Below are 13,208 nucleotides of genomic sequence, written 5' to 3' on the forward strand. Positions count from 1 at the left end.
TCCGTTGTGTTGGCCTCGATAAATAAGCCTAACAAATGATCACGCATTACTTTGGAGTCCATTACTTCAATGGGTTCCTACGGAAGAAGGCGATGTTTCCTTCGCTGTTTGTTAAAATATTCGGCATGCCTTTAACAACATAATATTATAGTTAAATGAATTAATAGCATTATATGTTTATTATCCTTTGACAAATTCACGGATGAAATGGCAGTGCCAAGTTCAAATAATCTAATATATAATCATATGGTCTGAATACTATACTAACCAATATAATTTGAATGAAGAAACCAATATAAACACGTTTTAATGAATACGTTTTTCAAATAGAAGTTTGTGAACCTTATATACAGTACAGGAGTTCAAATACACTAAAAAGTAAAAATACTTCGCAGTTAGGGTCACTCAAAAGCTTGTTTTATTATTTTTTATTCTAATGGTCATTCATCATCTCATTAAGCATTAAGCAGGATATACATGTCAGTAATAACTGATATTAAATTATTTGTTGGTTGGAAGGCATACTGGATTTGACAGCATCGAATTCTATAAAACATCTTTACAAGAACAAAGGCAGCAGCCAATAACATTCATTTTACCTTGATTTAGTCATGAATCAAATTATAAAAGTATGCATCTGATTTTCAAACGTATAGTGTTTGTTTTATCAACAAATACAGTACTAATTACTTAAAAGCAGGGATGGAAGACCATTATTTTCACATCCATTTCTCACCCTTGTCTCAATATTTCAATATTTTTCTCCATAATTTTTCTTGCATAATTATATAATAACAAAGTATTTATACGTAAGTACAAAGCGTCAATTCGACATCAAAACCTTGAGGCTTTTCCCTTACAATTTCAATAATGGCCAATCCGATTTTCAAAATATTAGAGCCTATGCATGTCTACTTCGAAAGTGTTTTAAGTTAAAATTACATACATTCATTGAACTAGCTGTTAAAATCTAAAGGATTTGTTCGTAGATTTACAAACTTCGAACATACGATTTCTACATAATATTATATAAGCAGCCTTTCAAGCTGATATTTGGGGACTACACAAATCAAAACGGGGTTGGTAGCACGGACTTTGGAAAGCGAACCTGATCATCAATTGTCATGTCAACTGAGCCACATCAAAATCACTAAGGCTTTTACAACCCAACCACACCTTTCTTACCCTAAGCAATTTAAGGCAGATGTCACATTTATTTTCTCCTCTTACCCTGCCACAATAGCATGATCTTCTTCAGTAAAAACGCAGCAAGCAACTTCTAAGTAATCAAAAAAGAATACAAGACGTATTTAGCGAGTATGCATACCGTGCTTGCATAATCATCCATAGTTAACTGCTTGCGCTTCTTCAAAGAAGATGGACTCTCTGTCTGTCTTGCCAAGGCACGCTTTGATGGGGTCATACTCTGAAAGGTTTGTCAAACATGAGTACGAGAAAAATTTCCATATACGAATGTGCCATTAGAAACCCAAAATATTTTGGGTAAACGCAGAGAAACTAACCTTGGCAAGTTTCTTCTCTTTGCGAGCTTGTCTCTCCCTCTCATCGTATTCTTGGTTTTCCTTCTCTACCAGCCGGATGAGGGTGTCACACCTCCTTGCAAGTTCCTGTGTTGTGCGAGACTTAACAAACCAATCGAAACGAAACAAGGGTGATGTTCGAAACGCTGCCTTCAACTCGTCCCAGTTCCCATAGCCAAGTTTGTGAACCATGCATATCTGCAAATTTTGTAGCAAAATAAAAAAAATTGTGTTAAAAACCCGGGAAGATCAGTGGAGCTGGACATGAAAGAAATAATAATAATAATAATAACAGTAATAATAATAATAAATATACCATGAATCTGTCACATTCTTCATTGTATAACTTCCCTTTATTTTGCCCATACTGTATCTTCAACTCCAGCCAAGGATTCTTGTAGCGGTCCAACTTCTTCCCTATAGCTTTCATGATCTCATCTTTCCGAGAAATTCTAGCCTCCCCCCTCTCAATGTTTTTAATAATTCTATCATAATCTGCAGATAATGATTCAAAATAAACAAATTAGGTAGAACCTTAACATTAACTCATTTCAAGCTACAGTTAATAACTCAACAGACGTGCATATTAAAAATAATCAATACAAAAAAGTGCTTCATTTTAACTCAACAAACACCAAATAAGCCCATATCAAAATATCAACCATTCAAGTAGTTGGCTGTATGAAACAAGTAAATTGATTTTATTGAAAAAGATTACCGCAAACTTACAGATAAACACTCATTTAGGTTTGGCTAAGTATTTTGTTTACATGCTCAAACGTACTACAAAAGATTGTTTCATAGTCACATTGGCTATAACATACCATTTAATTCCTTGTATCTTTCTTTGAAGACCTTTGCATATCTTTCAACTTCCTCCTCTGTTTTTCCTTCCATCTCAGAAGCAATACCTTTTATATCATTTCGGCCATATTTTTCACAGGCCCTAATGAAAGTATTAAAATCCCTCCGGCTCCATGATGAAAATCCCTATATTAACCAAATAACAATAGTTAAAAAAAAGGTCCATATGAAAAGCTAGTTTGCAAAAAATAGAGGAAAAAAAAAGTTGTTCACCTCTTCTAGCAGGCGTTCCTTTTCTTCCAACTCTTCGGCAGTCAATGGATCTCCCTCCTCTAAACATCCAATACATCATAATTACAATAATCAATATACATGTAGAAAGGTGAAGAAATCAAAAGAGTAGTCTGGAGAGTACTTGTGTACCTTCTGGTTCATCAACATCTATTGAATCCTTTATCTGATTCTTCTGATGTGTTTGCTGAAATTGTATAAAATAATGAGCACCAAACGATACCTATTTGTTGACCTAAACCTTAAAAACGTAAATAAGCAAATTCATTTTACCTATACCTACACTTACCATGAGATAGCGCACTTCCTTTTCATACAGCTCGCTCAGCCTTTGTGTGTTGAAAAACTGAAAATCATGCCTGGATGCAGAAGAACAAAAAACTATCAGTCATGACAGAAGCACTGTTAAAAGAGAAAAATCAAGTGTAGAAACTTACAACTGGGGCATCCTAGGAATACGGGGCTCTTTTGGTTTAGTAGGACCACCTTGGCGCATTGTTTGCTTGAAGTATTCAGACTCTGAGTAACTATAATTAAGAACCACCACCACCCCCCAAAAAAAAAGGGAAAAGAAAAGAAAACCCGCATATCAAGTCATTAAAAAAGTACAGAATAAGTCTGGATGTATAAAATGTAAAGAGTAATGCTTACTTGCGCTTCCGCTCCCTTTTTGGTGGTTCAATCCAGTTTTCACTCACAATTTTTTTGAAATCAAATTTGTTCTCATCCTTTATTTAAAAATGAAATATTAATATTAGTTAATAGATAAGAAGGGGGACAGCCGAAGGAAGGCTGATGCAAAGAAATAAAAAAGCCAACGACACAATAAAATGTCATCTTTACCTTCTCATCATCAAAATCATATAACTCAGCAGCTACAAAAAGAAAATCAGTATCAGTAACTCCTATCTAATAAACAGAAGATAAGTGACAAAGCATAAAACTTGTAAAGATCAAGCCATTATTGTTTTCAAAGCTAGAACATATAATCATAGGTTACATACTGTCATCCATCTTGAATTTGATTGCATCTTCAGTAAATTTCTTCATCTTGGCATCAAGCTCAGCAGTTGCCTCCTCTCCTTTAGCAATAATTCTATCAATATCCTCATCTGTAATTGTACTATCCTTGGAACTGAAAACCATTTCAGCCCCAAATCTAACCATTTGAAGCAACTCATCTTTATTTACCGCTGCGCATATAAACCAATGGAACCATATTAGACAGTCCATGCATCTTGCAGCAAAAAAGAAGAAGAAAATCATCCTGAAAAATTCTTACTCTTCTGCTCAGCCAATCGCCCTTGCTGAATCACGAGAGCATCAAGTGCAAGCTTTTTATAAGCCCTTTCAATGACTTTCTCCTCAATTGTATACTGTAGCATTACCATGTTGCAATGAGATACTATCACATATAGTGAAAATTAACTGAAGAGTAAAAGTAAAATAAAGTATAAATTGCAAACCTCAGTGCAAAAACGGAAAACTTGAACTTCTTTCTTTTGACCTATCCTATGAGCACGATCTTGTGCCTGCAAGTCAACTTGTGGATTCCTGTTGTAAAACCACCAACCATCAACAATAATAATTATGGCACACATACAAATCAGATGGCTGCATCCACAACCGTTTAAAATACCGACCAGTCACTATCATACAGAATGACAACATCTGCAGTAGCCAGATTAATGCCAAGACCTCCAGCACGAGTTGATAACAAGAAGACAAATTTCTCACTTCCTGGTTTGTTGAAAGCATCAATAGAAGCATCACGATCATCCCCACCTGTATTGCCATCTATGCGACAATATTGATATCCACAAAACATTAAATAATCTTCAAGTATGTCGAGCAGCCTAGTCATCTGGGGGGAAAAGCCAACAATTAAGCACAAAAGAAAATTCAAAAGGCAGAAATAAATGAGATCAAATAACAAAGGCTTGCAAAATATATGGCATTCACAATCAACAGTGACAAGAATCATATCCTGACAGAACTGACCTGTGAAAATATAAGGACCCTAGAATCACGCTCTTTCAATTTAGGAAGTAACTTATCCAAAAGAACCATTTTACCTGGAAATGAAAATTAGTAAAACATGAAATAATCTCAGATTTTATTGAACAACCTACAAAGAACTTCAGAAGTATTTCTTATTGTAAATAGAATTTACCAGCATTTGTAATGAGGTGATCTCCTGTTGTATAGGGAGGACCAGGTTCAGCACCTTGGAAAAGATATGGATGATTACAACATTTGCGTAATTGCATAGCTATATTTAGGAGGCGCTTCCGTTCTCCACCAGCATTGACAACCTCAAGATCCTTCTGCAATAGTGCTCTATAGTACTGTTTCTGCATTTGCGACATGCCTACTTTAAGAATGGTTTCCTTTTTTGGTGGCAATCCTTTCTCAACATCTGACTTCAACCTTCGAAGGAGAAATGGTCGGAGGACCTTAATATACACAGAAAATGAAAATGTCAACTATGTACCAGATTAACATTAAAGACTCTCAACAATCAAAAGAAAGTTCTACAATTTACCTTGTGTAATTGTTGCACAACCTCCTGTTGATCATTTTCCCCAGAGATTTGAAACCATTCATCAAAAGTTTCAGCAGAACTAAAAATTTCGGGCAAAAGAAAGTTGAGAAGAGACCAGAGTTCATGAAGATTGTTCTGTGCCATGAAAAGAGATAACAAACAGCAGTAAATACTTGATACCAGTATTATGCATACAACAAAAAATGAGAATATTCAGATTTCAAATCAAAATAAGCCAGAAAAGCATATAATTTAGAAATTTAAGCACAGAGAGACAGAAGGAAAACCAACAATAACACCGAAGAACAATACTAAAACTTCAACCAATGCAAAGTTATAAATCATCAAACTTTTAAGTCTGTTTAAACAACATAATTTGACTGTTAGTAAAAAATCTCAGCAGAAACACAATGCCCAATGCTTCACCTATAATGCAATTTTGTTACAAATCACTTGATAAAGGTTCCTAAGAAGAATAGCTAATTATTTTTTAAAATATTCTTTCCTTACTATAATATCAATTTCTACTGCTAATGCTATTCACATCCATCCTCCCCAAAAAAGAAAGAAGAAAAATTCAAAACTGGTCTAACCTACAACTAATGAAGATCATATAAAATAGACAGATTTAGACTAAATTCAGCAATAAAGCCCCACCATCCACCATTACTAACAGTTTCATTTGAAAATTTGCTGAGATTTTGTATAGATGAGATCATACTAATTTCAGTTAGACTGAAAAATTGGCAACATTTCCATGTTTAGAATAGACCAATAAATTAAAATAAAATAAATATAAGAAAATTACATTCTTTGGATAATTACAGGATTATGGATAATACAACAAGTCATACCTGAAGTGGTGTACCAGTAATAAGGAGGCGATAGTTTGTATTGTAGAGCCTCATTGTTTTGGACAGCAAGGAGTTCTCGTTCTTGATTCGATGGGCTTCATCAATAATTATGTAGCGCCAACTAAATCGACGCAAAGCAGTCTTCTCCTTGATTGCCATTTCAAAACTTGTAACACAAACATCAAACTTCCCAGCAACCAATAATTCCTCTCTTATATGTCTCTGCAGAAATTTAAAACCATTTGGAAAAAAGCATTTAGATCAAGCATCAATTGTAAACTTTGCCAAAATAATTCAATCCAGCAAAGCTGGTCTTACCCTTTCGTCAGGGTTGCCAAGGAATTTTACTGCACGCAGAATGGGACAAAAGCGCCGAATCTCATTCATCCAATTTCCAAGAGTAGATTTTGGAGCCACCACCATATGAGGGCCTTTGATTCCTCTGAACTCATGCAAATAAGCCAATAAAGATATAGTTTGCAATGTTTTGCCAAGCCCCTGCAAATTACATTTATTTGTCATGACTTATCTAAATCAACTCATCAACATCTAAGCCTTATTCACTGGGTGGGAAATCTAAATCAACTCAGTTTATCAAACTACACATCACGAAGTAATTGGATTCAGATGCAGATAATTCAATGGGACACATCTGCAAGCCCACCATGAAACACCTACCATTTCATCAGCCAGAATTCCATTTATTCCATTCTCATACAGTCGTATGAGCCAGTTTAGTCCAGCAAGTTGGTAATCTCTCAACTTCCCTTGGATAGCTGTTATACAGAACAAACAAGCAAATCAAAATATCGTGAACAAAAGTTCAAAAATATCAACCATGAATTGAAAGATCCACATATTAGAAGAAGAACCCACCCCCACCCCCAGAAACTGTTGATTGAATATCAATCAATCAGATGCCAACAGACTAGATGTAGACAATAACCAAGAAAGCAACCAGAGGGAACAGTTCCAAAATGAGTTTCATTAACACATGTAGCCCAATGAAAAATACAGAAACCAGAATGTACCCAAAATGCAAGCCTTCTACCACTAGAATAAAAATCAAGTGAAATGTTTGCCATATCTAAAATTTTTCTGAAACTTAAATTGATTAATGCATCCTTATCCAGCATTTTCACCCACAAATTGAGAAAGAGAGGGAGAGAAAACAAAACAATTATATAATACATCTGCATATTGTAGAAAAGAAAAGGGGAAGGAAAGCGGCAGAACTGCAGAATGTGAGAGACTAAAAATAGAGCACACTAACCCATGCAAGCAAGAACATAAACATAAAGACAGAACACTTACATGATGGTTGTGTCACCAAACGTGTGTTTGATAAACCCTCTTCTTCTTCTTTTAGGTATTCTTCATCTTCTTCTTCTTCAGTCACTTTTGATGCATGGCGACCCCTGGACAACATTAAATGAAGGATAAGTTCTTTTATACAGCACACAATTTTTTATTTTCACTCTATAGCACTTTTCATACATTAAAATAAGAGTTTATGAGATATACTAATTGTGAGAGCGAGAAAAATTGAATATGAAAAGAAATTTTTTGAAAAGCTTCAACTGGGCGATCTGAAACACTTAGGCATATAGGAACTCTACCGTATATCAATAAGTTAATGCTAGTTTGTTTCTATAATTTCCTGGGCAAATAGTGTGTGTGTGTGTGTGTGTGTATATATATATATATATATATCATACTTGTAAATAGCCCCGCTTTAGCGCGCTATAGCGGAGTTGCGTCGCGGTGCAGCGGTCGGCCGCCACAGAACGCGCTGCGACGGTCAGGCGAAGTGTAGCGGCCGCTATTGCGCTGCTACAGTAGTTTCTGCAAAAGTGTTCTAATCGTAGAAGGAAGAGATTTACAACTTAGATACAAGTGAAAGTGAAGATGAAGATTTGAATGTTCATGATTTCAATTATGATTAGTTCCTTAAGTTCTTTGATTTTGACATTTCACTTAAGTGGCACTTTGAATTTTGACTAATTTTGCCACTTTATTTTGTTGTGTTACATTATTTGAGACTTAATTCCTTCAATTTGCTTATGATTTGAATTTTAATATTTGAAATCATTTATGTTTGAGTTTGAGATCCTTCAAATTTGTTTTTTATGTCACATTTTCATATTTTAAGTTTTATATTTGTGGAGTACAATTTAGTGTATCACTTAGGTACACTTTGCACAGTAGCGTTGTAGCGCTACCCACTATAGCGCTATAGCAGTTTGGAAGGTCAGCCGCTATGCGTCGCTATCCGAGATTAATAAGTATGATATATATATATATGTGTGTGTGTGTGTGTGTGTGTGTGTGTGTGTGTGTGTGTGTGTGGAAACGTAACTTACAAAGTAATTTGGATTATAAAAGTAATCAAATTATGAGCAAGAAAGAAGCAGGGAAAATTGCCATAGCATGGTGTACATAAGTCCGAGGAATGTACCTTCCCTTTGATTTCTTTAGAGATGAAGATTGATCACCTTTTGCAAAATGAGCAAACAGCTCAGTCTGCTGTAAAAGATACTTCAGACGCCCCTTTCCTCTATTGTTCTGTATTAGATGTCAAGATTATTTGCTTATTAATCATATCGTAGATTATTATATAAAGAAGTACAGTAATCATAACTACACGCACCATGTCAGCATCGATGGCCGCATTTTGTGCATCCAACATCTCCTGAATCTTCTGTTTCTTCATTTGTTGCATTTCTTTTAATCTAGCTTTCTCTCGCTTGCTAATTTCAGGATCGACATTATCTCCGCCCTGAAGTCCGACAGCAAAAGGTTAGGCTCCCAATTAAGAAAATCATATATCTCAACTACAAATTTTTTAACAAGACATTGTTTAATTAGTGACTACATTGTTTTCTCACTGGCTCTCTTGAGCATGTCACGTATTTTCCACGCATTTTCCACGCAAGTCAACGAAATTCAACTTCAAATTTCATATTACAATTTCGACAGCAAAACATGCATGATCAAGTATGCGGTGAAGTAGAAACCCAAGAGCACAAAAGTAGCGAAATAAAAAAGGAGTGGGAGCAACATAGTATACGATGATTTTGACCTGTTCCTCCTCCTCGCCATCTTCAGCGGCGGCAGGATCTTCGTCGGAATCTGGTTGATTGTCCTCTGCAACTTCGTCGTCGTCTGAACTAGCAGAGCGCGCCACCGCCTCCAGCTCCTCCTCGTCTTCTTCCTCATTCATCTGTTCATTGACCTGCTCCTCCTCCCCCGAACTGGAATCGTTGGAGAGTGCTTCGTCGGAAGAGATTTGAGGCTTCGAAGGTCTCGCCATAGATTGTGAGATAAAAGATCAAGGGTTTGTTAAAGAGAAATCGAAAGAGGGCTCGCCTCTATTTTGAAACCAGTGTAAAAATATAAAAGAATAAGAAAAGGAAGGTGATTGGAGTGTTTATGGCCGTCCGATTGAGGAAGCAAATGTGCAGTTAAAACGTGGAAAGGAATTGAGAACTTCCCGCCATTGATGTGGAAATAAGATTTTCCCACTGTATGGACCGAGGCCCATCCTCAATGGGCTCCCTATTCAGGCCCAAATCATAAAGCATACTGAAGAAAAAGGGTAGAGCATTTTCGAATTTGGGCCATTGTCATGTAAAACTTTTATATATATATATATATATATATATATATATATATATATATATATATATATAAGGTTCACTTTTTCTGTAGTTACTGGAGATAAGTTATGTGCAGTAAATCTAATATGATGTCATTTTGGGTGGAAATTATGGTATTTTTGTGATTTTAATTTATTTCAGGGTTATTATAGTCTTTATAATTATAATTTTCTAATCTTTCAGTCTCAAAATAACGTTGTTTTATAAGTAGATAATTTATCTGTGTTAACTGCAGAAATATTTTTCTGATATATATATAGAGAGACTTATCATTTCTCAAGCTGCTTGAGATAATTTTATCTCGGGCTATTAAATCATAACCGTACAAAGATGGATCAATGATGATAAAGGACGAGAGAGAAAATGTAAAACATAACCATTCAAAGGTGAATCAATAAATATAAGGAAATAAATAAACTAAACGACGTAGTTTTGGGATGACCGGAGATAAGCTCATCTCAAGTTGTCGAATAAACATTTTTCCATATATATATATATATATATATATATATATATATATATATATATATATATATATATATGTATGGCTTTAATGTTTCTACAGGAAATGTAGATAAATTGTTTATATTCACTCCCAGAACGATGTTGTTTTGGATTGAAAAATTAAAAAAATTATAATGAGAAAGACGTCGTTTTGGGATCAATGTAGATAACTTCTCTACATTGATCGCATAAAAAACGAACCATATATATATATAGAGAGAGAGAGGTGTGTATCATTTTAAAACATGTAAAATTGTGTCATTTTAAGTGAGAGAAATAGATATATTATGTGGGAGAGAGAGTGGACAAAAAAAAATAAAGATGTGGGTCTCATCTCTTTGTGAGAGTAAAATGATACAAATTGTGTCATTTAAAAGAACAAATAATTTTCCCACATATATATATATATATATATATATATATATATATATATATATAGCATAGATTTCGATATCTCATAATATGATAAAATTATCTCTTATTACGTGAGAAAACAATTTCTCTTTATTAATTGTCGAACTAATCCGATTTGAGTATTATTAGACGTGGTTCTTCCAATATTATTTACTCTATTTCCAGGGCTGTGACTCAACTTATTAATGGAAACAAATTTTGGTTATTGATTTGTCATAAAACTTTAGGGGGTGGGAATTGAACCCGTCATATGACATGTAAAATATTATTCGTGTCAGATTCCCTTTATTGGTTGGTTTATAATCTTTTAAGGGGTGTTTGATAGGAGAATTATTTTGAGATATATGAAAAACTGATGGTGAGATTTCAAGATGACCATCTTTGATGGCACATTTGAGAAAAAGATTCCGAGAAAGTAATTTTTCTGGAGTCCTTATTGTGTTTAAAAATTGAAAGAGGGTGGTATTTTCGAATTCCCGTGGGAATATTTTCAACATTTTTGCTTTACTGACGAGCATGTTCAGTTACTCTTTTGCTGTTTTGTGCTCGTGGGAACCAAATAGGGATGATCTATTTTTTTTTTTGGACGAAAAATGAAAAGAAAAAACAAACAAATTGGGTGTGGCAACACCTATCAGGTCGTTCATAAAAATCGGAAAACAAATAGGTGGAGGATCCTCATATATCTTAGTCTCCCTTCCTTGAAGAAATGTTTCACCATCCAAGCAGTATGTCCAGTGGCAGAGCCAGAAATTAATACGAGGGGACGAAAATAAAAAATATTATATTATAAATAAAAATACATATAATACAATTTAAATCGAATATGATTTTTAATTATATTTTAAATGAAGTTAGCTTAAATGTATTATAAAATCTATCATGATTTTTTTGCCTTAATATGCATTATATTTTTGTCAATCCATATTCGGCTTCGTATCACATGGATCTAAATGCTTTTATTTTTTAATAATACAAAATGGTTTTAATTTTAATTTTTTGTCTTGTTTTACACAGTTAATTTTTTTACACAAAACACTTATTTCATATCACAGGCGAACCCAGAACCATTTTTTGGTAAACGTATAGTCCAGCTTGTGCTTATTCACCAAAACATCTACCTATAAAAAAATTTTCCCAAGTTTTAAGGGGGCCGGGGGCCAACCCTAGCCCCCCATGTGGGTCCGCCACTGAGTCTGCCACATAGTTCCCTTCTTTGAAGGTGTGAGTGCACCTATTCTCCCAAGGATTACGAAGGAGAAGTTGAATCTTTCGTGACTGAAAAGTTAGAAAGATAGAGGTTAGTTTCGTAAATTATTTTATATTTCCAGCAATATTTGACAATTAACTAAATATAAAATTGAAAAACTTGAGCTAATATTTCGATAATATTTTAGCTTACCAAATAATTTTCTGATAACATTTTTGAGAAATTAGCTTTTTTACCATATTATCAAAAATTTAAATTCTCGGATAACTTTTTTTTTTTCGTTCTGCCAAACGTTCCATAAAGTCACTTATAAAGGATACTAATGATTCAATCTCATCATATAACAAGTACAATCATTTATGACACTGGATAAAAACAAATATTTACTTTGTAATGAAAAAATAAATGGAAAAAATATTCGTGCTTCTCATTATCAAGAGAAGAGAGAAGAAAAATCAATAAAATCTATTCCTTTTATATAAATATGACTGAGAAAATTTTCTATAAAAAACATGAAAATGATAAACTCATAAAAGATACTCACTGTTTATCATTGAAATCGTAGACTGACAATATATATCAATTTGACTGAGATATAAGAATCAATAAGGGAATGTTATATTTATCACCATTTTAGTATTATTATTTTTGTAGTTATTGTTAAATCAATTTAAAATCAACGGTTGAAAAAGTAGAAAAATTAACCACTGTTAATTTTAAATTGATCTACCAATAACAAAAAAAGTAATAAGAGTGATAAATCTAAAATGATAATAAGCATAATTGCCTCCTAATGTCAGATGCCATGGCAAAAAAAAAAAAAAAAATCATATAAGAAGCATGTTTTGGCTATTTGACTATTTTACCCCTCATTAATTAATTAATAACCATTTTGTCCCTGATTCGAAACTATTTACTAATATGTCCCTCTTTAATCGACTACCTTGCATTTTTAATCGACTAAATGGTTGTTGGGAGATTTAATCGACTAAATCTCCCTACTTAATCGATTAAAAAAACATACTGACTTGTTTTCCTTTGTTGTCTGTTGGGAGATTTAATCGACTAAATAGGAAGATTTAGTCGATTAAATCTTCCAACAACCATTTTTGCCTGTTTTGGCCATTTAGTTGATTAAAAATGCAAGGTAGTCTATTAAAGAGGGACATATTGGTAGATAATTTCGAATCAGGGACAAAATAATTATTAATTAATTAATAAAGAGCAAAAGAGTGAAAAAAACGAGCATGTTTTTTTTTTTGGGTAAACAGAAGCATGTTTATTTCACGTGTTAACAATATTGCACCACTTAAATTTTTTTATATATATTTTAGTACCAATAATCAAATAACTGTTGGAATATAACCTCTATCTCACACGTTGTAT

General features: G+C 33.7%; 1 protein-coding gene across 2 annotated transcripts; it reads right to left on the bottom strand.

The window, feature by feature from the left end:
* Nucleotides 1–835: 835 nt before the first annotated feature.
* On the bottom strand, nt 836–9,399 carry LOC133316571 (ISWI chromatin-remodeling complex ATPase CHR11). Of its 2 annotated transcripts, none has more exons than XM_061518334.1 (25): nt 9,118–9,399; nt 8,686–8,814; nt 8,494–8,600; nt 7,350–7,453; nt 6,714–6,811; nt 6,354–6,533; nt 6,036–6,257; nt 5,182–5,316; nt 4,810–5,092; nt 4,638–4,711; nt 4,280–4,500; nt 4,103–4,190; nt 3,919–4,012; nt 3,641–3,829; nt 3,480–3,511; nt 3,288–3,364; nt 3,074–3,163; nt 2,926–2,995; nt 2,769–2,823; nt 2,619–2,677; nt 2,366–2,531; nt 1,858–2,036; nt 1,524–1,739; nt 1,337–1,426; nt 836–1,231 (listed from the first exon to the last, which is right to left on the bottom strand). In XM_061518334.1, the coding sequence occupies exons 1-25, from the start codon at nt 9,346–9,348 to the stop codon at nt 1,214–1,216; spliced, it is 3,207 nt and encodes a 1,068-aa protein (XP_061374318.1). In that variant the 5' UTR covers nt 9,349–9,399; the 3' UTR covers nt 836–1,213. The 2 variants fall into 2 exon arrangements, with proteins under 2 accessions (XP_061374318.1, XP_061374317.1); XM_061518333.1 differs by having other exon boundaries at nt 1,328–1,426; nt 9,118–9,395.
* Between the last annotated feature and the right edge of the window lie 3,809 nt (nt 9,400–13,208).

The sequence above is a fragment of the Gastrolobium bilobum genome, unplaced genomic scaffold (assembly GCF_033153095.1).
Source record: "Gastrolobium bilobum isolate Gb01-03AN ecotype WA unplaced genomic scaffold, APGP_CSIRO_Gbil_v1 utg8498, whole genome shotgun sequence".
Taxonomy (NCBI): Eukaryota; Viridiplantae; Streptophyta; class Magnoliopsida; order Fabales; family Fabaceae; genus Gastrolobium; species Gastrolobium bilobum.

What these genes read in the sequence shown, in the direction of transcription:
- LOC133316571 (XM_061518333.1), bottom strand. Translation starts at nt 9,348, where the DNA reads ATGGCGAGACCTTCGAAGCCTCAAATCTCTTCCGACGAAGCACTCTCC. An exon ending in AAAAGGGAGCGGAAGCGCAA is followed by an intron (nt 3,164 to 3,287) that starts GTAAGCATTACT and finishes TCTTAATTATAG; the next exon opens with TTACTCAGAGTCTGAATACT. An exon ending in AAGAGAAGAAACTTGCCAAG is followed by an intron (nt 1,427 to 1,523) that starts GTTAGTTTCTCT and finishes CAAACCTTTCAG; the next exon opens with AGTATGACCCCATCAAAGCG.